Consider the following 27,840-nt stretch of genomic DNA (forward strand, 5'->3'; position numbering starts at 1 on the left):
GCGGATCTTAGATTTTTAAACAAAGGAGGGGGGGGGGGGCACTTTTTATATCTGCAAAAACAAAATATGTATAAAGTTAAACCCCGAAGCCATAGAAATTGAACCCATATTTTCCGGCCTTGTTACCTCCTCACACAACAATTTATACATACACACACATACATGTGTATTAGACTTAGTGTGTTGCACATATCATAGACTTATAAGGATTCAGTTTTTGTATATATATACTAAAGTATTCGTGTATAATTAAACGGCAGTTGACCTGTAAGATATATGATATTAAATCAAGGACTTTTATGTAAAAAGTTATATATAAAACCATGGAAGTATTATATTGATATAATTGTCAATATAATACTTCCATGGTAAAACTAAAGAGTCGAGTCAACCTTACAAAGTAAAACACGTTATAGTATTATCATGTTATTTTATGAAGAATTTATCAAATGTGACTTAGACTCACGTAGAAGCTAAACCAGTTATGTTTGAAGATGAAAAAATATCAATTTGACGTGCTTTTGATGGTCCTTTCAATTTCGTTGACAGTTGTGACTTTTCGACTCTGGCCACAATCTAATCAAATAGCAAGAAGTAATTTTATTTAATCAAATGAGCCTTTGTAAAATCTTATTGCAAAAATATTTACTGCAAATAATACATAGCCTTCTTTTGCAATAAAAGAGACTAATATGCAAAAAAGACTTACTGGAACTGTGATGAGATGATTACCGCTGTTTGTTATCTCCTTGACAACATCTACGTACGTTTCGGCAACAGAGTTTATTGGCATGTTATATGTGTTCCTTTGGGTACCAATAGGATCCATTAAATAGACAACTTGTTCCTGTATTGCTATCAATCACAGTTTATGCCAAACTCAATATTAATATCCGTCTGAACATGCCGAATTCCATCGAAAAAAAATTTTTTGATTACACTTACCATTACCTTGATCCTATTTTTTTTTCTTTTTTTCTTTTAAAAAAATCAAGAATGTTCTTACAAAACTGCAGAAATTTATACCAGGAAACTGACAGCATCAAATATGAATAGCAAGAATTGGTCTTTTCTTGATTTTGATATATCTGTTTCACAAGTGACACTCTGTTCTAAATTACGTCAAAATTCTTTCATAAATACAAATATTTTTTGTGGAAGCTTGGTTTACCGGTGGAATTCTTATTAAAAACGGGATGGCACATTCTAACTTTTACGAAAATGTTGTTTACAGAGCTCTTTAATTAAGACACGATCCTCTTAACCTTATTAGTCTTTTGAATAAACTTATTCTTTACGGTTATTAATTCAATCTTGTACTACCATCTTTGAATACTAGTATTGTCTTTATTCGCACAATGATTGATATAGTTTTCAATAGATTAATACATGTATATAACTATACATATCTTTGAGAGATTGACATATTGTTTAAGCACCTGTCTTTTGTTGAAGACTGTTTGTTGCTCTCTATGAATCGTTTTGGTTATTTTTGTCGTTTGGTTGCTGTCTTATTGACGTATACCCAACCCTCCTTTTATCAATTATATATTGCTATCTATGTTTTAACACATTGTGGTCATGTACCCTGTCTATATTTATATATAATATCATGTTTGCGGTATACCATCTTTTCTGCAAGTTTATTGTTTTCTGTTTGGTATTAAATTAATATTAAAGATCCATTTTGTTACATCTTGTGATCCGTTTATTTGGCAATCGCAAATGGCAGTCAGCAGGGTTTAAGAACATCCGTTGTTCGACCTGTAAGTCAAATGCGTTTTGTTTAAATATACTTTTTCACTTTTTTGGTCTTTTGGAAAATGTTGTTTGAGCTGTATTTAGACCCCTCTACGAAGAAATTTATTTTGCATGGCACACGTATAAAAATTGCGGTTTTTATCCAACCGTGGCGCAATCATCGATAACGCAAATAAATATCAACTTATATTTGTACCATTCAGTGATTTAAAAACGGAAACTACATTTCTCTAGTGTTAATTATATATTGCCTGGAAAGTCCGAGGAAATCTATCATCAAGCTCTTTTAATTTGTGGAGATAAAAGATTGATCAAGTTTTTAAATCCAGAAAAGAGCCTCAAACCTGGGAACAGTATATATGTTCCTGCTCAAACACACGAGATTCATAGTGTTTTTTTGTTGTTATTTACACTTCATGTTGACTTTGAAGAAACGGCGACAACTATAAAACATAGGAAGAAAGAGTCATGGTTAATATAAGAACTTTATTTTATTCGATGAAGTGCAGTCGTTTTCATCTGACACACTGTACAAGATGGTGGTGAAAGACTCAGTCATATAGTATAAAGACTATGAATTGTACTCGTGAAGCAGTAAAATGGTTACATAAATTTCTTCCAGACTGGGGGTAATTAAAAGAGGAAGGAACTCATAAAGCACCAACACTTTTGAAAGGTATGTTGATAAAATACAGTGCGCGCAAATATCCTGTAGAAAAAGCACAAATGTCCTTTTTTTTTAAATCGCAAATGTCCATTTAAAAAAGCGCATATATATATATGTCTTATAAAAAAGTGCAAACTTCCCGCGCCGCTTCAAATATACCACCAAAACGAAACTGAGAATTTGTAAAAAATACCCCTCTGGCTGTGTTTAAGATGATCTAAGATGAAATATGTTTTCTTCAATCATGTGATGAATTTGCCAGTTTCTTTGATTTATCATCGGGCAAAAATAATGTATTTTTTCAAGTTTAAAACAGTATAGTTTTTACGAAATTATGGATTATCAAACTTGACTGACTGTATTTTTTTTGGGTAGTTGAACATAGAATAATTATGCGCCCTCTATCGGCCTAAAGCCTTTATAATACGAGGAGCGATCGGAGATCGGTGAAAAATAACGGCTGACATTATTCGGGTACGGTATTTAGATGAATCCAATTTTTTTTTCACTGGAACATCGCGTGAAGGTCACTGTGATCAAAGATGGCATCCGCTGTAGTTCAACGGGTTGTGCGAGTATGTTTTTTGAGTAAAAATGTATCTTAGGCTGACGAAGTTGAAGAAAAATTAATCAAGCATTTCAGCTAGGGAAGATCTTTGTTAATTTCATTCTGAGGGTGTCTGGGCGTTTTCTGAAACAGACATTTACAGTGAACTCTTCGTTATTTTCTGTTTTGACACTTTTCAGACCGTTTCTACTAAACGTAAATACTGCACTCTGGTGGGGAACAAATATTAAAGATAGTAAATCGATGTCAGTTGACCAGGTGTGGTGATAGTAAAGATCTCCCACTATGCATGATACCGTATAGTCCGAGATTGCTCTGACGTCCAACGGCTGTTTTGGCAGACAAGCTGGGGCCGTGGGACGTCAGAGCTCTCCCATATGAAAAAGTGGATATTTGACCGCCCAAAAGGGATGCACCGCTTCTTTGCTTCTGGAGCCAACTGACAGCCTTGGAAATTCCGGCATTTTAACTTTCATTTTCAAATGGGAGTCATGTTACGAAAGACTTCACGGTTTGAGACTTAAGAATGCAAATTTTTATGCTAATTTCGGCCTTGAACCTTCCAAGTCAAAAATGATAACAATCGAAACACACTTGTATTCATATTGACCCAGGGTCATTTGCATAAATCAGCTCCCATTATGCATTGCGCCTTACTTTTTCTCATTGGTCACATGACAATCTTTCAAAGTGAACGTTAAAATGCCGGAATTGATGGGTCACTGTCAACGTCCAAATATGAGACAATAAAGGGTGGCAGGTAGATGAAACTTACATAAATGAAGAGATAAATGAAAAATGAACAAATTGAGGCCTGACATATGGATCCAAGGCCGTCAGTCGGCTCCAGAAGCAACGAAGCGGCGCATCCATTTTGGACGGGCAAATATCCACTTTTTGATATGAAACGAGCTCTGACATCCCAGGGCCCCTGCTTGTCTGGCAAAACAGCCGTTGGACGTCGGAGATTGCTAGATACTGTAGTGTAACAGCTTTTATTGTTTTAACACGCTCTCTGTAATCAGTAAAGTTTTTAAAATCAATGAACATCCTATCTTAACAAATCTCTGTCAGCTCACTAAATATTTAAGAAAACTAGAAAAATTATAAATCAAAGTCTGACCATGTCTAGCTAGGATTCAAGGGCACACTTTTAAGATGAAGGGCACATTGGCACTATATCTGATACAACTAAATGTCAACTCGTACCACTGCAAAGTTGTACAGATGGAAACTCCTACAAATGTACCATAAAGAAGTGTCTAATATCCAGACTATTTTATGTAATTGTCTGTACTAAAAATATGCAGCAATAATACATGAAAAATTCCTGGTGCCACATATGTCTGCACCATAACCAGGCCATCTAAGTGGGTAAACTGTAAATTATTTCATCTTCTCTCAGTGAAATGGCAAATGACACTCTTAATGCAAATTAAATTTCTGTATCTTTCCACTCACTGTTGTCTATCCCAATTATACTTATTATATGCAGTAAATCTTCACTATGGTGTATAACAATATAGAAATAAGGAGATGTGGTATGATTGCCAATGAGACAACTATCCACCAAAGTTCAAATGAAGTGGATGTAAGCAATTATAGGCAACCGTACGGCCTTCAACAATGAGAAAAACCTGTAACAAGCCTACCTTTGCTATATGAATTTGTGGCAGGCCTTCTAAGTAGGCCAACCCTAATCGCTTTCATGTCGATCCGGCCCCAAGTTGGTCTGGCCCAAGTCTATCCAGCCCCATATTTAGATTCGATCCAGCCCCAATTTAAAACATATTTATAAGGGATAATTATACAATATATGAATTGTAATACATAAATGTTTATGAATTTTATAATGATATGAAAGGTGGACGGTAAAAAGGTGTGCCTTTGACGATTATTTAAATATTTGATTTTCATAAGATGAGACATTTATTGGAATATTTTTTTAAATGTCAAATATTTATATTAAGATTTCATATAGAAATATAATATTATTTTATGTATGGAATATTTGAATTCAAATCAATTTATCACATGTGAGTACGGGTGATTACGCAGTATAAAACAATTATGTTGATTGTTTTTATTACAAGTTTTCACGACTATTGTGTATTTATAATTATAAATTAATAAAAACATTAATCAGCAGTAATTAGCATTTTTTAATTATTAGAACATAAAAAAAGATCAAACTATAAAGACCTTGTTGAGGAAATAAATTTTATCAATCATGATTTTGATTAAATTAAGTGATTACAACTGGTGTTACTTTGGTTCATGATCCTCAGACAATTGTTGAATAAATTATATAAACAAACCAATTATAGACATTGCTTTGAATTAAACAAGTCATTATGATGATTACATAATAATAGGTTCCATTGGATTGTAAATATCTATTTATTTCTTCAATGTGTGACAGTGAATTAAATAAAAACTATTTTTTTCCATGATGTTCCAAGTTATCATGGAAAATAACTTCATATTTACATGCTGCTTTAATAACAGTACCATGTGCAATCGTACTCCTTTTCGTATCGATTTAGAATAAAATCTTTTGAATGTTACTCCAGTATGAGGCATACTTCACTTACCTGCTGTCATTAATCATTGATACTTTGTGCAAATTCCATTTACCCTGAATCAAATATGTTACCAAATCCTCCGATGTTAATATTAATTATCCATTATTTTATTATGGGGCCGGATCGAATTAGGGCCGAATTGACGTGGGACGAAAAGACTTGGGACGGATCGACTTGAGGCCAGATCGACTTGGGGCCGGAACGACCTGATACCCCCTAATGGCTTATCCATCATTTCTAATTGGAACATAGTTTACCTACCTTGCTAGTGCAATGTACAAAAAAATGTACATGTACATAAGGATAGTTGTGTATGTTGGGTTTGGAAAAATAAACAAAATTATACCCCCGCTTTAAAAAAGGGGGGGTATACTGTTTTACCTCTGTCTGTCCATCCGTCAGTCCGTCCGTCCCATGAATATTTTTTGTCACATCTTTCTCAGGAACTACATTACAAGGATTTCTGAAATTTGGTTTCAGGGTTTATATGAGTCAGCTATACCTTGTGATGCATTTTCAGATTCATCACTCAACAACTTCCTGTTTACCTTATACTTTTAGCGGGGCGGGGGTATCATTAGTGAGCAGTAGCTCACAGATTCACTTGTTTAATTTTGGTCTAAACATTTTAATTTGCAGAAAGTGCCATTGAATAGTTTCAGTAAACAGTTTTCCACAACAACAGTTAGAGCTGGATCTCAGGTAAGTTGGTATTTAGTCTTGGTAGTAGAACTATGTTTTTTATCCAAAATAGAAAATCAAGCAGCGTTTTTACAACATCATGATCCTTCACACATCAACTTATTGTTTTCCAAATACGTTTAGCAGGGCTTAGTGGCCATTTGTACTCAGTCCAACTTTTCATTTTTAGCTCACCGTTCCGAAGGAACTGTGAGCTTTTGCCATCACTTGGCGTCCGGCGTCGTCGTTGTCCGTCCGGTGTAAACTATTTCAAACATCTTCTCCTCTGAAACTACTGAACCAATTCCAACCAAACTTAAGCTGAATGATCCTTAGGGTATCTAGAATAAAGTTTGTGTTTTATTTTCTGTTTCGTCAAAAACATGGCCGCCATGGCTAAAAATAGCACATAGGGGTAAAAGGCAGTTTTTGGTTTATATCTCAAAAACTAAAGCATTTAGAGCAAATCAGACATAAGTTAAAGTATTCATTAGGTCAAGGTCTACCTGCCCTGAAATTATCAGCCAAATCGGGTATCTGATTTTTAGGTTATTGCCCCTGAATTGATGATTTTAAGGAAATTTTGCAGTTTTCGATTATTATCTTGAATATTATTATAGATAAAGATAAACTGTAAACAGCAAAAATGATCAGCAAAGTAAGATCTACAAATAAGTTAATATGACCAAAATTGTCAATTGACCCCTTAAGGAGTTATTGTCCTTTAAAGACAATTTTTCACAATTTGGTCATCTAATCTGGTTTGCTTACTTTAAAAAATCTTCTCCTTTGAAACTGCTGAATCAATTTCAGCCAAACTTGGGCTGAATGAGTTTCAGAGTATCTTGTATAAATTTTGTATATTATTTCCTTGTACGTCAAGAAACATAGCCACTATGGCTCAAATGGAACATAGGGGTAAAATGCATTTTTTTGCTTTTGAAGAAAATATGACAGATACAAAGAACATTTAAATGGCATTTTTAAGCGATTCCGGCTCTTGAGAGCCTCTTGTTCTATTAGAAATATTCAGGATCATTATACATGTAGTTATCATTAGTCTCTTGATTAAAATTTTATTGATAAAATATTTTTAGTTTATAAGTAGTGACTTTAAGTACATGTAATTGATGGTAAGACATTTTAAAATGTCATGGTTTTATTGATTGAGATTTTGGTGTTTTGTGAATTATGAATCATAAAAAGAGGTGAAAATTTCACTGAATTTAATTTAGACTAAGATGTCGATGTGAACATGAACGACATCAGATTATTTAACAAAATATGATCTGATCAGAATTTAGGGTAAATGTTTGATGTTTACCCCTTATTACTTCTATGTGTTCTATAAATAGCATAGCATCATAAAATTGTATCGAACATACAAACAATTAGTTACATGTTTTAACAAAATTTGCAGTAAAGTGAAATTTTTATCCCTCATAATTATGTCAATAGCAGGCAACATATGCTTATCTTACGGACTAATTGTTTGGTTGTGCCAAAAAAAAATAATCAAGAACATGATCTAATTTTTAACATGTTCAGTTACAACTAAATCTAAATGACCACTTGTTTTTACAGTTAACTGTGAGAGATGCCTTGAATGCAGCTATAGATGAAGAAATCAAAAGAGATGATAAAGTTTTTCTTTTGGGAGAGGAAGTTGCATTGTATGATGGTGCCTACAAGGTTCTTAAGTATATTCACACAGAAATGAAAGCAATTTGACCCATTGAAAACTTGCTGGCCCAAATTACAATGAAATAAATTAAAATTAATTGTCTGTATTCTAATTTTCCCTTTAAAAGTCCTAGTTGTTCATGATTGAACATTCATCAAAGAGCTGTCTTGGTATGGATAAGTAGAACAAATTCTATATGTGGTAATTTGAATAGAAACTTCTCTTAATGTTGTGAACTTCTTTGTTAAACACGTGAAGATCAGATTATAAGCAGGATAATGGCCTACACTATGAAATGAAATATTCAATGGCATGGTTAGTCCTTATATTTTGCCAAATATTTTAAGATCAGAATACAGTGTGTCCAATGTCATCATATATATGTTACAGTGAATTTGTATAATCAGGGATTATGTAAAATCACTGATTTTTCAGGGATTTTACATAATGACTAAAATCATTAGTGATTATATATAATCCCTGAAAATGACCAGTGATTTTACATAATCACTGAAAATTTTAAGAATTATATATAATTCAAATTCCCTGGAATGTTTTCAGGGATTATCAATAGCACAAAGATTCTCTGTTTGGTAAAATTAATTCAAATACAGACAAACAAATCATATGTATAACCTCTTTTTGGTTTAAGTGGACAATTTTCATTCCCTGTCCATTTATCAAATCTTATTAAAGTGAACAGTTTTTCCAGTGATATTCTATTTAACTGTATTAAACCACATTAACTCATAAACAAATAAGTATTTTAAATTGAAATCAATAATACCAACATAAAAGCACAGATCATGTAACTTTCTGTGAAACAAAGGGGATGAAAGATAACATGGAATTCGAACTAAGCAAAGAAATGCAACTAAACATCTAGAAACACAAACAGAAGACATGCTTGACAGATTGAACACAATTTTTTGAGTAGGCTGTGATACTGATTCTGCATGTTGATCGTGGAAAGATGATGAAGATGGATGGCAGCTAAACATCAAGTGGCAAATTAATATGCATATTCAGGATGAGAACATGTTAATGTAATATGACCTGCTTTGTACTAGACTGACACGCTGAGCTGGATTTTAACCTACTAGTTCACAAGGTAACAGTCCGCAGGAAGACATGTCACCTTACCCTGATACATTATTCTAACTCCAAGCCAGGCATTCTTTGCTCTAACTCCTTAATGCCGCATGCTTAGCGGAGAAGCAGCAAATACCAATTTTGAAGTCTTTGGTTTGACCCGGCCAGGGTTCGAACCCACGACCTGCCACACTCGAGGCAAACACGTTACCACGATACCACCGAGGCAGTTGATGATCATGGAAAGGGAGACCCCAAAAACATAATTGCCATCGTTCATAAAAGGGCTGAAAAGGATAATGACTACGAAACATGAAATTATGCCCAGATAATACACGAGGAATCAATTTGAGGTGTCTGATTGACCTTCTTAGCACCTTCAGATGTTTCTTGTGAATTCTTTATTTCTCTTCAAAGTGCAGTAAAATCAGATTCAATATGTGAAGGCTAAAGGGTTTTTTTTGTTGCCAAAAAAAAAAGGGATAAGCAGAGCAAATGTTCAATATTAAAGGGTCTGGATGGGGTTTACAGAAAAGAGAATAATTGGCAAACAGTGCAAAATAAAGGGCTAAAAAAAATAAAGAATAGACCAAAAAAATTAGATTAGAGAATAATAGTGTGCTAGCATATACAGAATTTAGAGTAATGGGCAAAATAAATAAAGTATAGAGAAAATGATCTAAAAATTAAAGAATAAAAAAATGAGGGACCCCCGATCCAGAACCTCATATTAAACATCGTCTAATTTTACAATGTAGCTTGTAAAAATAAATGATTTCGTGCGTATGATTTTAATATTTATGTTTCTAGAAATGATTAAATATGATTTTATAGAATAAACTATTTTACTTTTATTCCTTGTTTCTTCATTCCAGTTATTTTGTATAATCCCTGACACTTTTTCTAGTGATTGTGCATAATTCCTGAAAATTTTAGTAATTATATATAATCACTAAAGTTACCAGTGATTATACATAATCTCTGAAAATTTCAGGGATTATATATAATTACTAATTCTACAAATTCACTGTTACATATATACATATAAAAATATTTGGCATGGTTACTTTAATGTTCTTTTATATCCAAATTATTAAAACCTTACGTTCTACTAGTTCTTTCGCTTTTTTTAATTTAAATTTTGTGATAACAAATTTTTTTATTGTATACTTCTTATGAAGAAGTGTTTTCTTTCTCTGAAATTATTTTTTTGATTACAGGTTAGCAGAGGATTACACAAGACATATGGAGACAAGAGAGTATTAGATACTCCTATAACTGAGGTTTGTAAATTTTACGTTGTATTTTTATCTCACTGAGCCAAAAATGTGATTATGACATTTTATCATCACAAGAAAGACAAACATAAACACTCAGATATTGTTCACATAAATAAAAGAATTGCTGTCTCAGAGAAAAATCAAAAAGTCTCTCAATTTTTACTCACACTTTTTCCATGTAAGGGGAGATAATTTACTAAACGCAGAATGATATACTAGAAATTCTAAAATTAATGGTCTCTGTTTTAATGTGAAAAATGTACCGTAACCAAATGTTTTTACATTATCACATGATTAAATTTTGCATTAATTTCTTTTTATTAATATTCAGTACTTGAAAATCATTCACCAATCTCTTATTATTGTTTGTTGTTTCAAATTCACATTAGGGCTATTCCATTAAAATGTATGTGGGAGGGTAGGAAGGGAAGTTTAATTATTGAATGCGGGTCATGGGTCTTTTTTCAGTATGCGTCTATTACCATTATGCAAAGTTATCTAAAAAATGGTTCTATTGAAACACAAAACAACTAAATTTCACCACTTCTAGAACAATTACCTGGAAAGCTTTATATCATTTTTTAGCAGGATTGACGCAAAACAGGGTTGTAACAACTTATCAAGAAAAACTCGGTCAAAAGAGCTATCTTTTTTAGCATTGAAATTTCATTATTTTCAGTTTTCAAAGGAACTTTATTTTATTATTCAAATTTATGTTTTTTTACTATTCAAATTAATGTTTGGAGTCTTGAAATACAATGTTTTAAAGTAATTGCAATAGGATTAGATGACTGACAAACTTAAAAACTATTATGTAATCCTTACATATTTGATTTTGAATATAACAAAACTAAATGGCACAAGTTGAGATTTAAAGACAGCAGCTGTTTATAATGATAATGTCTACCTTTATTGATGTTTTAGGGTTACTTGAATAGACAGTATGTAACAGTATCTTCATTCCTCTAAGTTGATATAATATATATTGTTGATTTTAATATATCATCACTTTAACAAACATTTCCTGACATTTTGTTTTTCAGATGGGCTTTGCTGGTATAGCAGTAGGAGCAGCTATGGTATTTAACTTAACAAATCATACATTTTTAATTGAATATTGGTGCACTTATCTGAGATCACTCCCCTCATTTTAAGACTGTCTTATTTAAATGCTGGAATAGTCCATTTTAAAATTGATTCAGGGGAAGCAATCCATCTTAATCTGTATGAACAATGATCAGACTTTTACATCCATAAATTTGTATGATTTTTAAACTTGATTGTAACATTAACGGGTAAATCATACTTAAGTTGGTAACCTTAAACTTTACAGTGTGCCTTTATATTTTTATTAATGCATGAGATTAAGCATTAGGGGAAAGTAACGGTAACCTAATTGTTTGTGTCATGTCTATTTTGTTAATACACATATGCCCATTCTGATGAGTGCTTTATAGTAGCAAGAATTATTCTTTTCTAGTAATGGAAAATAAGAGGAGGAATATTTAGCAAACACACAATGTAAAGGATAACAAAATAAGCAATTCGAATTTACTGACATAAAAACAAAAGATTACTTGACTGACCATCTAACTGTAGATGTAATTTTTATTTTTCAGGCAGGTTTAAAACCAATTTGTGAATTCATGACATTTAATTTCTCCATGCAAGCAATAGATCAGGTATGTCACTTTTTAAATTTTATTTTCTCCTTTTATTTTTGTTGAAAGTGTACGTATTTTAATAAAAACAGTTACACTTGAATACAGATAATTATCATTATGGCTGCTTACTAACTGAAATATAGAAAAATTAAGTATATGTAAATTCACCTAAAAAACACCTATTTCAAATGCAACTTTATTTTGGCACATAGCAAAACATGTAATTGTATGATAAGATAGAAATTGTGTTATATTGAATGGTTTTGGGGTTTCTTTTTAAAAGAATATTGCAATTTACAAAAATCAAAACTTTTTCAGAAAATATAATATTAATTTGATCTTAAATTGTTGCACTGTGGATAACTTTAGATAATTTTTCATTAAATGATATTGAATTTGAAGTTTTCCTGAGTTATTAAGATTAACAAATGATAACTATTCAATTCAAAAATTTTATTGTTTAAATCAAGTACATTTAAACAATGGGATTGGATAAAGACTCAGTCTATATTAAGTCTTTCCCATACAAGATTTATAGAATAAATAATTGGTTTTTGCATATTAAACTATTGGTAATTAAATTTAGACATCATCTTGTGTAAAAGTAATTCAGGGGAAGCAAGTATCCCTCATCTGTATAATCAATGTCATCAGATTATACTTACTAAATTGTTTTTAGAGTGCCTATACAGTCAGGATTCTACTTCGTCAAAATTATCTCCTCATTATGCCACCTAATTTTTATAATCGTAAAAATGGAAACCATGGTTGTGATGACATGCTGTCAATTTAGCTCTTAAAAACCGATAAATTTATCCACATAGCATCATTACGATCCTTATTTGCCAGTCGTTTTTTAAAAGACAAATATATTTACTAGTTATTGAACATCATTTAATGTACTTTTAATGCATTTGATCAACTTAAAACTATTGTCTGATCTGTTGTCAGAGGAAATTTTTGAAAGTTCAAAATATTTAAAAAAAACAACTAATTAAATATTTTGTGGAACGGCAGACTAAAAATTTTCAGAGGTTGAAGACTAATTACCCTAGATAACACACACATAAAATGAAGTTTTTTTGAAGTTATGCATTTTTAAGATCCACTTGAAAAATCTGTCGTCAAGTACTTTTAGAACACACCTACTCTGTTGTTATGACACATCAGAAAGGTATTTCACTTGACCCATATATTTCTTTTTTTAGTACTGTAAATTTTTAATGTTATTATATCAACCTTGAGCCTAAATATATAAAAATAATAGATTCTTAAGCGAGATGATGTATCAAATATTTTTCTTTTATACGTTTTCAATACACAATAGTCAACTCAAACACACCTGAACATAAAAAGGTGTACTTTTCTCTTTACGATGCAATTATTGCCCATTTTGGGGATTTTTTCCCAAAAAACTATCACTGGGGGCAGAGATGCAAATTAATGTTTTAAAAAGATCAATCTATTAACAAATATCTCGAAGCTCCATACCAAAATTTAAGTAAAAACACATACATACAACGCATAAAATCCTAAATTATGCACATTCATTAAACTTTTAAAGCCCATAGAAACAGATGTAAACAATTCAAATTTACCAGCTTGGCTTTTTTTTTACCTTCTCTAACAAAGAATTCCATTTCTTTTGTTTAATTGTAACTGGGTTTCCGCCTGCTATAGAGTTTAAGTGAACCATATTTTGCTTTATGTATAGTGTAATTAGACATTTGTTGTAAAAATTAACTGTTTGAATTTCAGGTGATCAACTCAGCAGCTAAAACATTTTATATGTCAGCAGGACAGGTAAGTTATTATAAGAAAAGGTTCAATTTTAGCCAGACAAACTTGTAAACAGGCAAATTGTCTGTGGCTGTTAAGGTGTAATACCACCAAATAATAGTACGTCACATCTGGTTGCATACGAAAAAGGGTCGAAAAAAATATTCCCTTGAATTTGACAGTTGTATGAAATTAATCTTACATTTCATTGCAGTAAAAAAATTCTGAGTCATATATATATATCTTGGGTGTTTCAAAGCACCATTCTTTTTTGTCTCGCCTTGACGGAGTCAAAAAGCGAGACATAGGTATGCTGTTTCCGGCGGCAGCGGAGGCGTCAACAATGTATTAGTTTGTGATTAGGTCTAGTTTATGGTGAACCACTAGTGGTAGGTCAATGATATTTGGTATGCAGTTGTATTAGCATTGGCACATCTCATTACCATGGAGATTATTTGGCCCTGCCCTCTCAGTCATGGTCTATTGACTTCTAAACTTTGATAAGTTTACATGTATTAGTTTGTGATTAGGTCAGTTTATGGGGAACCACTAGTGGTAGGTCAATGATATTTGGTATGCAGTTTTATAAGCATTGGCATATCTCATTTTCATGGAGATTATTTGTCCCTGCCCCCTCAGTCATGGTCTTTTGACTTTGAAACTTTTGCTTAGTTTACATATGTATTAGTCTGTGATAACGTCCGTTTAAGATGAACCACTAATGTTAAGTCAATGATATTTTGTATGCAAATGTATTGGCATTTGCAAGTTTCATTTCCATGGAGATTATATAACCCCACCCCCTCATTATGGTTCATTGACTTTGAAACGTTTACATAGTTTACAAGTTAATGTTTGTGTTTAGGTTTGTTTAAAGTGAACGACTTATGAAAAGTCAATGGTATTTGGTATGCAGTTGTATTAGCATTGGCACATCTCATTTTCATGGAAATTGTTTAGCCCTGTACCTTCAGTCATAGTTCATTGACTTTGAATATTTGCACAACTTACATGTTAAAGTATTGCTATTTTAATTTCAAATTTGCATTATCAAAATAACAAATAGGCGAGACATATCTCTGTGTTAACAGTTTATTTATTTGGTGTTTCTAAAAAATATTTTGGAAACTTGATGTTACATGGTTACTAAAGCTTGTAAACAGGAAAGAAAAGGGTGGAAATTTGATTGGTTAACTTCCAGTGATGGTTATTATCTTATATGCAATGAAAGGCTATGTGAAATTTTGTTTGTAGTACTGGACAGGATAAAACTTTACTCATGCCAAGTATTTTTGTATTTGAAACAAAGATAAATTCTGCACAATGTTTTGAAAAGTGCAAATTTAACAAAGACTAATAAGGGAAAAACAATGGTGGTATTACACCTAGCCCTTAACACTTTAAATTTTGTACATTTTATTGTCATCTATTGAAAATGTTTACAAGAAGTGTTTTCCGTAACATTCAGAGTTTTTAAAATCTTTTTTTCCCTGGTGGTCCTTGAAGAAAATCTGCTGGTCCGCACTATTATTTCTATTGCAAAATACCAAAATTGTGTCGGTCTTTTGCAAAATTTTGGTGGTCAAAACCTTTGGACCACCACTTTTTCAAGAACTCTGAATGTAACATTATATCATCCATAGTCCACCTTCTTTTTATTTCGTAGATTTTTAAAAATATTTATGACTCATGCGTTCAGGTCTTCAGTTGATAACCACAGAATATTGCCCCAAGTAATGAGGTTGCATGAAAATGATTACTGGTAACTGAGTAGTTCTTGCCAAGACGTCTGTTATTAAATGTGTGTAAAATATTATGTACAATGTAATATCAAGTCAAAAGTTTCACATGTTTGCATCTAACAGCAAAAAGTTTTTTTTTTAATGTTTGCTTCTACAATATATCACATAGTACACTAGGATTGGGACTAATTTACACTTCTGTCATATAGTTCCCACTGAATTATCAGAGATATCTTAACAGTCGTAACATCTGTACTGTGATGTATAAGTGAGCTCCAGTCTCACCTTTAACTATACTTTGATTTGAATTTTACTATTTGGTTTGACAGGTTCCGGTTCCTATTGTCTTTCGAGGACCAAATGGAGCTGCAGCTGGTGTTGGAGCCCAACATTCACAGTGTTTTGCTTCATGGTACAGTACATGTCCAGGGCTAAAAGTAGTATCCCCATTCTCATCAGAAGATTGTAAAGGGTTATTAAAAGCATCAATTAGAGATCCTAACCCAGGTCTGTATGAAAGGATGTTAATTAAAAAATGTTTGCAGTTAATTGAAAGGAATCTGAAATACCAGTGCTTGAAGTTTTATGGTTTAGAAACATGTTTTATAAAAACAATATTGAATGTTTGTGTTTGTTATTTTATTTGGGTGTAAAAGCATTGACCAAAGGACATTTTGTATGAAGCTCGGAAGCCCTTCATATTAAAAATGTGGACATGTTCAACATGTTCACATCACTTTAAAAAATTTAAAAAGTATTCGTTTGATTACATTTTTATGCTAGAACCATGAAATTAGAAGTTAGATCAAGCCTTTGATTATGCATTGTTTATCATTGTCACGGAGAGCATGTGCAGTCAAAGATGTTGCATTTTATATGGAAATAAAATTCAACTTTAGGAATGCCTTAGCCAATCAAAATTAGGGAATCCTATGAAACTTCTATATAATGTAATTGTAAATTCACTGCTTGCATTTATTTAGTTCACCTTCGATTATTTAATATTTAGTTATATACAACACCTTAACAAACAGATCAGTAACTACAAAATGTCTAAAATAAATGTTTTGAAGTGAGTCAAATGTCTTTTTTGCGTATAAAGACTCTTGCTCATATTCAAATTTACCAAAACCTATATGTAAATGGGGATGTTAGTAAATGACATATTTATAATGTCAGTGATATCACAAAAACATTAATGCGGCATAAAAAGTGCTCCAGTGTGACCAGACTATATAATCCTATTCATGTATCGGGGAAATTAACATAATATTGAACAGCATTAAATAGTTTGACTATTTTTGCAAATAATGATTTGTATACCTCATCCTTTATATACTCATTGGTACATGAATGTAAGACAAGTTTTACACAATTATGTGCTAAAATCATGTTTATGGTTATTTTGAATTACTCTAATTTTAGATATTTTTTCTTTCCAGTTGTATTTTTAGAGAATGAGATTATGTATGGAACATCATTTGATATGTCTGATGAAGCTATGTCAGAAGATTTTGTTATTCCTATAGGCAAAGCAAAAATAGAAAGACCAGGTAAAGTAGGTCATATGTTTGATGAAGCTATGTCAGAAGATTTCGTTATTCCTATAGGAAAAGCTAAATTAGAAAGACCAGGTATGTAGGTCATATGTCTGATGAAGCTATGTCAGAAGATTTCGTTATTCCTATAGGAAAAGCTAAAATAGAAAGACCAGGTAAGTAGGTCATATGTCTGATGACACTATGTCAGAAGATTTTGTTATTCCTATAGGAAAAGCTAATATAGAAAGACCAGGTAAGCAGGTCATATGTCAGAAGAAATCTGTATGTTGATAGTCTAAGAATGTTGAATCTTGATGGTGATGGTTTGATACATGCTTTGAAATGGTTTCCATGCCAATACTTGTACTGCATGCATTCTTTAATATATGTCCCATTTCAGATAACAGTTACCCATGATTGAAGTGAGTGTCATGGCCTTGACCCTAGGTTAATCTTGATTTGAAACATGCATTAAAATGGTGCCCAGGCCATATTTTTAAGCTACCTGCTTGAATCTCATTGAAGGTTTAGTTCAAACTCAGAAAATGTAACAAAATCATGTCCAGACTATACCTATTACCTGTTTTAAGTTTCATCGATACAAATAATATTTCATACAGTTACTACCAATGGCTCAGAACATATCAGGTTTTTTAACCAAGGCCATAGTTTTATGGTCAAAGTTATAGACAGTTTGTCTAACAGACATAGATTTTAATTGTTCACATAAGGATTGTTCTAATTTTTATATGGCCGTTATGGGACGTATTATGGTATACCGATGTCAGTCTATCCATCCATCGTCAACATGTCAGACAATAACTCAAAAACGCTTAAACCAATTTTCATCAAACTTTGGAGAATTGGTTATATCTATTGACGTAAGCTCCCTTTGGATTTTTATAAATTTTAGATTTAACGTTTTTGAGTTATGAGATTATATTCATAAAAAGGGCAGGCAAAATTGGCCAAAAAAATGGCAAGTTTTCAGTCAATAACTGAAAAATGCTTTCAGCAGTTTTCATGAAACTTTGGTGGCTGGTTTATATCTATTAAAATAAGCTCCTTTTAGTCTTTTTTATAAATTTCTGATATAACATTGAGGAGTAATGGAACTTTTTTTAGTTAAAAAAGCGACAGGCGTATCATGCGCTCATGGCGCAGCCCTTTTTTTTAGTATGTTCATATGATACATATTCTATGCCATAGATTTTCATTGTTCAATGTTAAATGTATTTTCCATGGAGTAATTACTGTATTAACATGTTATGTATATATTGAAGTGGTTTGAAAAGAGGACTCAATAAAACTATAGAATGATTGTGTACAAGTCTGGGTCGAGAAATTATATAAATCTATCTTTGAAAGCTCTCATTACTAAACAAGCATATCATTTGTCTTTCTATTATATGAAAGTTAATTAGTCATTGTAAACAACAGATTAGAAACTAGAGAAACACATAAAAACACTCAGAAAATAAAGCAGTCTGTGAATTTAATTGAAATAATGTAACATTAAAGAAAAGATACAAATAGGATGCAAGTATGATATTTTTTTATTTGATACTCCATAGCTTCCTTCCCCTTTAATATATTAATGAACAGTGATTAAATAGCTTATCTTTGTACTTTGTAGGTAATCACATAACGTTAATATCACACAGTAGATATGTAGGACATTGTTTAGAGGCAGCCAATGAATTAGCAGGACAAGGTGTGGAATGTGAGGTAATATTTTATATAACTTAGTCAGAGAAAAATGATATTAGGTAAATTAGCTTGAGACATATGATAAGATGTAACATTGGTTTTGTAAAAACTAGATGCTCTGTGTAAGATAGATTTTTTAACCCAAACATCTTTTTTATCCATGTACAAAATCAATATGCCCAGACTTGCTCATTGTTTCTTTGTTGGTCATTTAGTTATTTCCTCTCAATGACATGATAGATAATGACAGCTTTTTAGGATTTCTCTTACTATTAATTGTTTTTTTAGATTCTATACTATCACATTTTCAGTTTTACTCTGATTTAGTTTAGTTTAAACATATTTTATTTGCAAAAAAAAACTCACAAAAAGGATTAGACACAAGTTAGTCCAACTAAGATCGTCTTCTAAGATACAATATTAGACATAAGAATTTCATAGCATGCAAATATCAAATTTATTATTACACAATATATAATCAAACATCTGTAATTTAAATGACATATTAAGTGACAGTTTAGTCCAATGATATTGCTGTTCTTGTAATACCTTGAGATGAATATTCATGGCATAAATTTTTCTCTTACTTTGACTTAAAAAGTAAATTAGTACTTTGATTTCAGGTAATAAATTTAAGAACAATTAGGCCAATGGATGAAGAAACGCTTATAAAATCAGTAATGAAAACAAACCATTTAGTAACAGTCGAGGGTGGATGGCCACAGTGTGGAATAGGATCTGAAATATGTGCCAGAATCATAGAAAGTATGTTGAGTCAATATTATTTCTTTCTGCAATAAGTAATTATACAAATAGAAGCATGCAATTAATTTTCATAATATCATAAATGTTATACCTCTTAACATGAAAATTTTCACAAGATAGAATTTATTAAGCTTATGTGTTTAAAGATAGAAAAAAATGAATGTTATGCATAGTGATACTTTAAGTATGTGTGAGAGAGAAAAACAGTATCTTTATTTGAGGTATTTGTGGTTACCATGCATGTAAATGCTGTAATATAATTATTTTGTAGGTCAAGCCTTTAATTACCTTGATGCACCAGTATTACGTGTAACAGGAGCTGACTTACCAACACCATATGCAAAACAGTTAGAAGATAGCTCTTTTCCTCAAACTCATAACATTGTTGGAGCAGTCAAAAAGTCTTTGAATATTTCCTAACAGATACTCATTATAGGTGATTTTAAACTGTTTTGACTTACTTAGAAAATGAGTTTAAATTGGAGTTAGATATATCTTATAGCAGAATTGTTTCATCATGAACATAGTACAGTGACTTCATGTTTTGAGAAATTTACTATTAAATGGATCAGTTTCTAATATGAAGTACATTCTTTTTGATATAATGTTCATGTGTTAAAAGTTATTTTTTAAGTCAGGTTGATTTCCTGTAGATAAAATTTTATCAAATGTAGCTGTTATTTTTTATTTTGATATTCTGTTGAATCTCATGAAGATTAATATGTGTAAACTAAAAGTGATGTCAGTAATAAAGTCTTTATAATGATGTTACTTTCTTTAGAAACCAAGGTATATTAAAGAGCATTATTCAGAGATATTAGTTAAAAGAGATTGTATGTTCCAATGTTCTTGGCAAAAGGGGGGGGGGGGGGGGGGCGTTTAGAGTGAATTTTTATCTCCTTTCTGGGGGAAAGGGAGATGTTTAAAGTGAATATTGCGTCCTTTTGTTTGTTGATTATGTTAAATCCATCTGCACTGTGTAGCTGCAACGCCTAATAAACCAGTGACTAGATTTCATTGAAACTGCAAGAAAAGGTTCGCTACATATTGCACATCTTGTTTTATATTTTGACCTGACTAAATTTTTGTTTCCCATAATTTTTCCCAGTTATAACAAGTATGTCCCATCAAAAAAAGTACTACCAAACTTTTATTATTGTATTTGTGTTAACAAACTTTGGTTGATGTCTTAACATACTCCTGCTGGAAGCAATAACAACAAGAACCATGTAGAAAGCTTTTCCCTCTTACCTACGAATATTTCCTTGTTATTGTTTTTAATTGCATGTTTAACAGTTGCGTTTACAAAAAATAACAATCAGATTTAAGCTAATGAGATCAAATTGAGAAAGATGGCTTGAACTATTAAGTTTAATTATAAAATAAGTAGTGATACAATTTGTTTATTTTTGAGAGAAAAAAAGTTTTTATTTCAAATTGTATTTGTTAATCTACAATGGATAAAAATACTATTGATTTAAATATAAAAGTAAAACTGTTGCCCATTTAAAGTTTTAAGCTATCAATTTCAGTCTGAAAGTTATTGCAGTAAACTTGGATGAATTTCATTTCATTGCATTTGTTGTTTTCTGTTATGTGTGAAGTTTGTATCATTTATGTTTCAATATTATTTATGTGAAAATTAAAGGCAGTGAAATAAAGCTTATGTTTATTTCTCACTATTAAACATATACTAGTACTTAGAAATGACTGAGAGTAGAACATAAAAATAATGTATAAAACATCTACTGGGGAATAATGAAACAAAATGAAGCTAGTTAATTGTGTTCCTATGACATGTAATTAAGCCATCATATTATAAAAATAAGAGATGACTTCTCTTGTTTTATTTAAATAATAGTTATTGAAGAACTGGTCATTATCGTGATATATGGACTGCCCACAGGACAGTGGTATTGACTACGACACTGATAATGACTGAGCTGTAGGCGACGTCATTATCGCTGTCGCAGTCAATACCACTATCCTACGGGCAGTCCATGTATCTCGATAATGACCAGTTCTTCAATAACTATTAAGTTTATTTCATTGAGGAACCATGTTTTTAAAAATCCTCATAAATTCAAATTGTTCAAAGCAAACTCAAGTTATTGTACGATTTCTATAGGAAAGAGTGAAGACCAGTCCTAGTGATAAGTATAAGTCACTGCCATTCTTTTAAGTGCAATTTTTCAGTAGATGAATACCAAATAAAGTTTTCTATAATTTTATAATTCTTGTTGCGGAGTAGTTTGTCTCTATCAGCATCGGAAAGAACGGCAAAACGATCATTTGAGTTGTCTGTAGCAGACGTGCCTTCCAGTTCAGCCATGTTCCAAACGTCTGAATCACGATTGCGTTTTATTAAAGGTACATCACTCTAAATAGAGAAACCACGCCCCACTTGTCATTAACATGTAAAAGTCCGTTAACGACCGGTTTTCTGGTCCGGTTTTTTTTCTGTTAAAGACCGATGGAATTTTTTACTAAAGAATAAAGAATGTCATGTGGCCCCTTGTTATCAAATAAGAGAAGCTAATTCTTAACCGATATGAAATAAATTATAATAATCAGAGATGACAACTCTTGTTTTTGAAAGTTATATATGAGGGTCTGGATGGGGGGGGGGGGGGGGGTCCTTCAATTCTGTATTCTTTAATTTTTTAGGTCATTTTTCTCTATTCTTTATATATTTGCCCATTATTATCTATTGCATGTTAAACAGTTGCGTTTAAAAAGAAAACAATCATCTATTTTTTGCCCATTATTATCTATTCTTTATATTTTAGCACTCCATTATTCCCTATTCTTTACTTTTTTGGCCGATTTTTCTCTTTCTTTATATTTTTTGGCCTTTTTTCTGCACTTTTTACCCATAATTCTCTATTCTGTAAACCCAATCCTGACCCTCATATACCTCTTATATCATACAAATGGATATATAATAGTGTCTGACTTTACACATTTTGAGCACTTCATTATCCTATCTCTTTTGATTTAACATGACACGTGATGTCTGAACCATAGGATATTCTTATCGCGTAGATGCCCTGATTTGGTGTTTAGATGATTCCATCACAGTTCTTTTCTCTTGGCAGGAACATTCAAAATTAATTTATGAGTAATGAACTTTGGTAGTACTGGTGTCTCTTATTGACTTACTCGACTAATTTTCATGGTTCGGTAATCCAAGTAAAGTTTTTCTTGTTTGCTTAGGTCAGTTTCTAATTTAATACGAGTATTAGTTAAACTATAATTGCTATTTGGAGTAAATGTTTGTCTGACAGGGGTCACCTTATTATAACAGTATTTTCATTGTTTCGATTGACAATGCAAAAAAATGGTGCTCGGGTTAGTCTCTCAACTTCAATTATATGGGAACGTTTGGGTCTATGTTGAAGGCCTCACTGACTTGGACATGGCAAACAGAATGCAATAAAACTGCTGTTTTTTTTACATTGGTGTTATTATGTTTGCGTAGTGATTGCGTGTCATGAATTGATAAACCAAATCCTTTCTTTCCCATTTTATGGACAGAGTCTTGTCTAATGTTGTGTTGATGCTGTAGAAAAAATTCTGTGCTTGAGATGTATTGCTCTTTTTTACAGTTATGAAGGTTTTTTTTCTTGAGATAACTTCTTTAAAAATGTGTATTGCTACTTCATTTTTTCCTTTCTGCCATTTTGATTATTGCTATTGTTGTGAAGCATGCCCCCAATTCATACATAATTTCCTGCCAAGTTTTAAAATATATATGTTGAGGAGCCCTGTGGTTGTATAAAGGTTTTTGTTGTTTCTGTGTAATTTTCAGTTGCATAGCCTTAATTTAGGCAATGAGGCAACTTCCTCACTAATTTGACCAATGAAAATATAGGAGAGATAGAGAAAGAATGACGAAATGTATAGTTTGAAGTATACGATGGTTTTTAAAAATACTTTACTTCTCTATCCTTTAAACAATTATATCTCCTATTCAATGTGAAGACATTGAAAAGAATAAGCCCATTTCGTTCAATAAAAGAATCAACTAAGATGCAAATAGCTTGTTTTAGGGAGGGACTAATCTTCCTTACATATCCTTGACAACGGTTGAGAACTAAACTTCACGACAAAAGAGATATCAATTTAGCCTTTGAAATCTTCATTTATGTAGAAACATTCTTTTGGCACCTGAATATGAAGTATTTATCTCCTCATCGGTACAATATTCCATATTCTATGGGGTGTTAATCTTAAAATGATTTTTTTTATAGAAACTGACAAACCGGAGACGCATTTCTATATGCAAAAAAGGAGATTGTTTATGATTGCTTAAAGTCCATTCGTAAATATTTCATGCATATTCAGTAAGAGTACAAATTAACAGTGAATATGTTAGTACAGGTTTTGCAAAATAGGTTGACTTGAATGAAGAGTGGGAAATTCAGACTGCCACTGAAACAGAGGTATTTTGCACAGGTTCAGACATAGTGCCATAAAACAGGTCACTCATAAGCCCGTCAATGTTGCAAGGGTTTATTAATGTGCAGATAATGTGGTACACTCCCTATACATGTATTTGTCTGCGTATCTTTAAGTATATCCTGCATAGTAAAGGGTCGTTACCCTTAGGCATGGGTTTTATACAACTTTTTCTTAAGTCATTGTATTTTGACCCCCTACCATGGAAATTAAACCCCTTTCCAAATAGGTCAAAATTTTAATTTATGATAGCATTTACACTACCACAACAAGTTGTAATGCTACACTAAGTATCTTGAAAGAATAGCATATGTTGGAAAAGGTCGTATAACACTTTTTCATAGCCATGGTATTTTGTACCATGGAAATTTGAACCCCCTTTCTAAAGGTCAAAAATTGACATGAATTATCATTGATATGGTCATAATTATATATTAACTGTTTAAAAAAACTTTGAATGTTCTACCACAGGAATAGATTACTTTAGCTGTATTTGACAAAACCTTTCCGAATATTGGGTCCTCAATGCTCTTCAACTTTGCACTTTATTGGCCTTTTTAACTTTTTTTTTCGAGCATCACTGATGAGTCTTTTGTAGGCGAAACGTGTCTCTGTTGTACAATTTATTATGAGCCTGGTATCTATGATGAGTTCACTTTTAAAAGAGGGACAAAAGATACCAGAGGGACAGTCAAACTCATAACTTATGATAGCATTTACACCACTTTTACTAGTTATACTTCAATGATAAATATCTTTAATGAAAAACATATGTTTGAAAATATTTTGTAACACTTTTTCTTAGCCCTGGTATTTTGACTTCTCTACCTATAGGTCAAAATTTTAATTTATGATAGCATTTACACCACTTGAACTTCTTGTAATGCTGCAATTAGTATCTTAAATGAAAAACATATGGTTTTAAAGATTTCATAACACTTTTTTGGCCATGGTATTTTGATTCCCCCATCATGGAAAATTGAAGTCCATATCAGATATCAGAATTTCAATTTACAATAGCATTTTAAAACTACTTATTCCATTATATTGTGTTCCTATTAGTATCTTGAAAGAATAAACCTGGGGTTAAATTTTCCATAGGTGTTTCCGTGGGTTCAAAATACCATATGGCATCGGACGATAGAATTCAAGATCGCCATATTTTTGTACACAATTGTCCATACTTCGTAATTTTTATATATGATAAAAACTAATAAACTAGTTATTCTGTCATGAAAAAAATTTAATGCAGTTCTATAAATAGTAGACTTTTACATCAAGCACACAAGTCAATAATATCATGTATATAGAGTTTGAATAATGATTACCTTCTTCAAATTTTGTGTGTCGTGTTGTGTCTTATTTTGTGGTCTTAAAGTTCAGCTCTGTCTTGCAACGTTATACGTTTGGGAATATGCCATAATTGCATTCATAGAATGGAACTGGGTGTGTTTGTGGCCGAAAGAAGTCTGGTTCAAGTCTAACACCTTCAGCCACGTGCATTCGCATAATACATGAAGTACCAAGTCGGGAATATGACAGTCAACCATCAATTGTTTTAATTTTAATCAGTTGAATATATTACCCCCTACTTGACAGTATATATTATTATTCTTGCAGTTAGTTTATGTGTTACTCCCTGTTATTAATACCTGATCCTGTTCAGTATGTGCCGGCGATGTTCAATCGACCTTTTTTTAGAAAATATACTGTCAGTTTTGCTAATGGTTTTATTTTATGTTCACTTTGCTTTTTTTTTAAATATCCGTTTATGAACGACAAAACAGACCTATAACAGGTGTTAGTATATCACATTTTACGCATTTCATAAAGCAGGAAAGTCTTCCATGATACAGCTGAAAAGTAAAATAACAAAAATACCGAACTCTAAGGAAAATTCAAAACGGAAAATCCCTTATCAAATGGCAACATCAAAAGCTCAAACACATCAAACGAATGGAAAACAACTGTCATATTCCTGACCTGGTACAGGCATTTCCTAATGTAGAAAATGGTGGATTAAACCTGGTAGAATTAAAATAGGATTGAAACTTTACGGTATCTATTACAATTAGTGCATCAGTTGCTACTGTTTACATCAGGGACAGGCAGTTAGAAAGGCTAGTCCTACAAATACGACCTTGGGTTCATGTCTTGCTCTAAACGTTAACTATCGGATTGTTGCATTTTCAGTTTTGATTGCTGAATCACGAGCATTATCAGCATTTTAAACAAAAACAAAACATTATCAGCAAAAAATGTAGAATAGAAAAATAAAAAATGCAAAGTTGTATGTTACACATCTATAAGAAAGGTTTCTCTAAAGATTCCGGTCTAGCACCAGATGAAAATATATATAAGTACGTCTGAACCAGTGACAACTCTACAACAGATTTATCCATCGGATCACCAGCAGTGATGGTGATACATGGCTAGCTGTGCCACCGAAAGCTTTATTATTGTGAAGTCTAGGTGGTCGTGTGGTCTAGCGTGTCGGATACAGTGCAGGCGATTTGGTGTCTCGATATCTCAGTAGCATGAGTTCGAATCCCGGCGGGGGAAGAACAAAAAAATTGCGAAAGCAAATTTCAGATCTTACATTGTTGGGCCGATGTTAAGACGAGTTGTATATATATATATATATATATATTAGTCAAATGCGTTTTGTTAAAATATACTTTTTCACTTTTTTGGTCTTTTGGAAAATGTTGTTTGTGCTGTATTTAGACCCCTCTACCAAGAAATTTGTTTTGCATGCACACGTATAAAAATTGCGATTTTTATTCAACGCAATCATAGGTTTGAACGTTGTTCTCAATTTAGACTTGTTTATATTTTTTCGTTTGGGCATGTGTTATATTTTCCTTCGGGTTTATATGATCCGTTCATCCTATTTCGACTCTTTAAAATTCAAGAGTCTTTCCTAACTTGAGACAAATGTTATGGCCTTCCAAATACTGTTTCGATCCCTAACATCACCGAAGAGACATTAATTGTCGAAATCCGGGTATGTTGTACTAATTTTTGCATCTTTTCCGCAAGTTCATTGTTTTCTGTTTGGTATAAACTTAATAATTAAGATCCATTATGTTACATCTTGTGAACCGTTTATTTGGCAATCGCCAATGGCAGTCAGCAGGGTTTAAGAACATCTGTTGTTTGACCTGTTAGTCAAAAGTAAAATCACAAAAATACTGAACTCCGAGGAAAATTCGAAAAGGAAAGTCCCCAATCAAATGGCAAAATCAAAAGTTCAAACACATCAAACGAATTGATAACAACTGTCATATTCCTGACTTGGTACAGGCATTTTTTTATGTAGAAAATGGTGGATTGAACCTGGTTTTATAGCTAGCTAAACCTCTCACTTGTATGACAGTCGCATCAAATTCCATTATATTGACAACGATGCGTGAACAAAACAAACAGACACAATAGGTAAAAATGTCAAAAATATGCGTTTTGTTAAAATATACTTTTTCACATTTTTGGTCTTTTGGAAAATGTTGTTTGTGCTTTATTTAGACCCCACTACCAAGAAATTTGTTTTGCATGCACACGTATAAAAATTGCGGTTTTTATCCAACGCAATCATAGGTTTGAATGTTGTTTTCAATTTAGACTTGTTTATATATATATATGTATATATAAAAATTGCGTAGAAAATCAACCTAACAATGTTAGAGTAGATTTGATTCTTTACTTCCTCCCCGAGCGGGGCTGGAACCTGTACTTTTCACTTCATACTTCTACGGCAGCACCGCCTAGCATTGCGCAGACGATTTATCCCCTCCTCTAACTATAGCTGATATATATATATATATAAAATATTTCGTCCGCAAAAAACCCTTCATTAACAA

General features: G+C 32.1%; 1 protein-coding gene across 3 annotated transcripts; it reads left to right on the plus strand.

Annotated features, from left to right (window-relative positions):
- The first annotated feature begins 2,942 nt into the window (after positions 1-2,942).
- On the plus strand, positions 2,943-21,191 carry LOC127726380 (pyruvate dehydrogenase E1 component subunit beta, mitochondrial-like). 3 transcript variants are annotated; one of them, XM_052233788.1, is made up of 13 exons: positions 2,943-3,003; positions 6,221-6,283; positions 7,847-7,954; positions 10,259-10,321; positions 11,362-11,397; positions 11,938-12,000; positions 13,741-13,785; positions 15,833-16,010; positions 16,946-17,032; positions 17,194-17,217; positions 18,681-18,772; positions 19,378-19,519; positions 19,791-21,191. In XM_052233788.1, the coding sequence occupies exons 1-13, from the start codon at positions 2,971-2,973 to the stop codon at positions 19,937-19,939; spliced, it is 1,083 nt and encodes a 360-aa protein (XP_052089748.1). In that variant the 5' UTR covers positions 2,943-2,970; the 3' UTR covers positions 19,940-21,191. The 3 variants fall into 3 exon arrangements, with proteins under 3 accessions (XP_052089748.1, XP_052089730.1, XP_052089740.1); XM_052233770.1 differs by lacking the exon at positions 17,194-17,217 and having other exon boundaries at positions 16,946-17,137; XM_052233780.1 differs by lacking the exon at positions 17,194-17,217 and having other exon boundaries at positions 16,946-17,056; positions 19,791-20,286.
- Positions 21,192-27,840: the final 6,649 nt, after the last annotated feature.

Source organism: Mytilus californianus, unplaced genomic scaffold (assembly GCF_021869535.1).
Source record: "Mytilus californianus isolate M0D057914Y unplaced genomic scaffold, xbMytCali1.0.p SCAF_1, whole genome shotgun sequence".
NCBI lineage: Eukaryota > Metazoa > Mollusca > Bivalvia > Mytilida > Mytilidae > Mytilus > Mytilus californianus.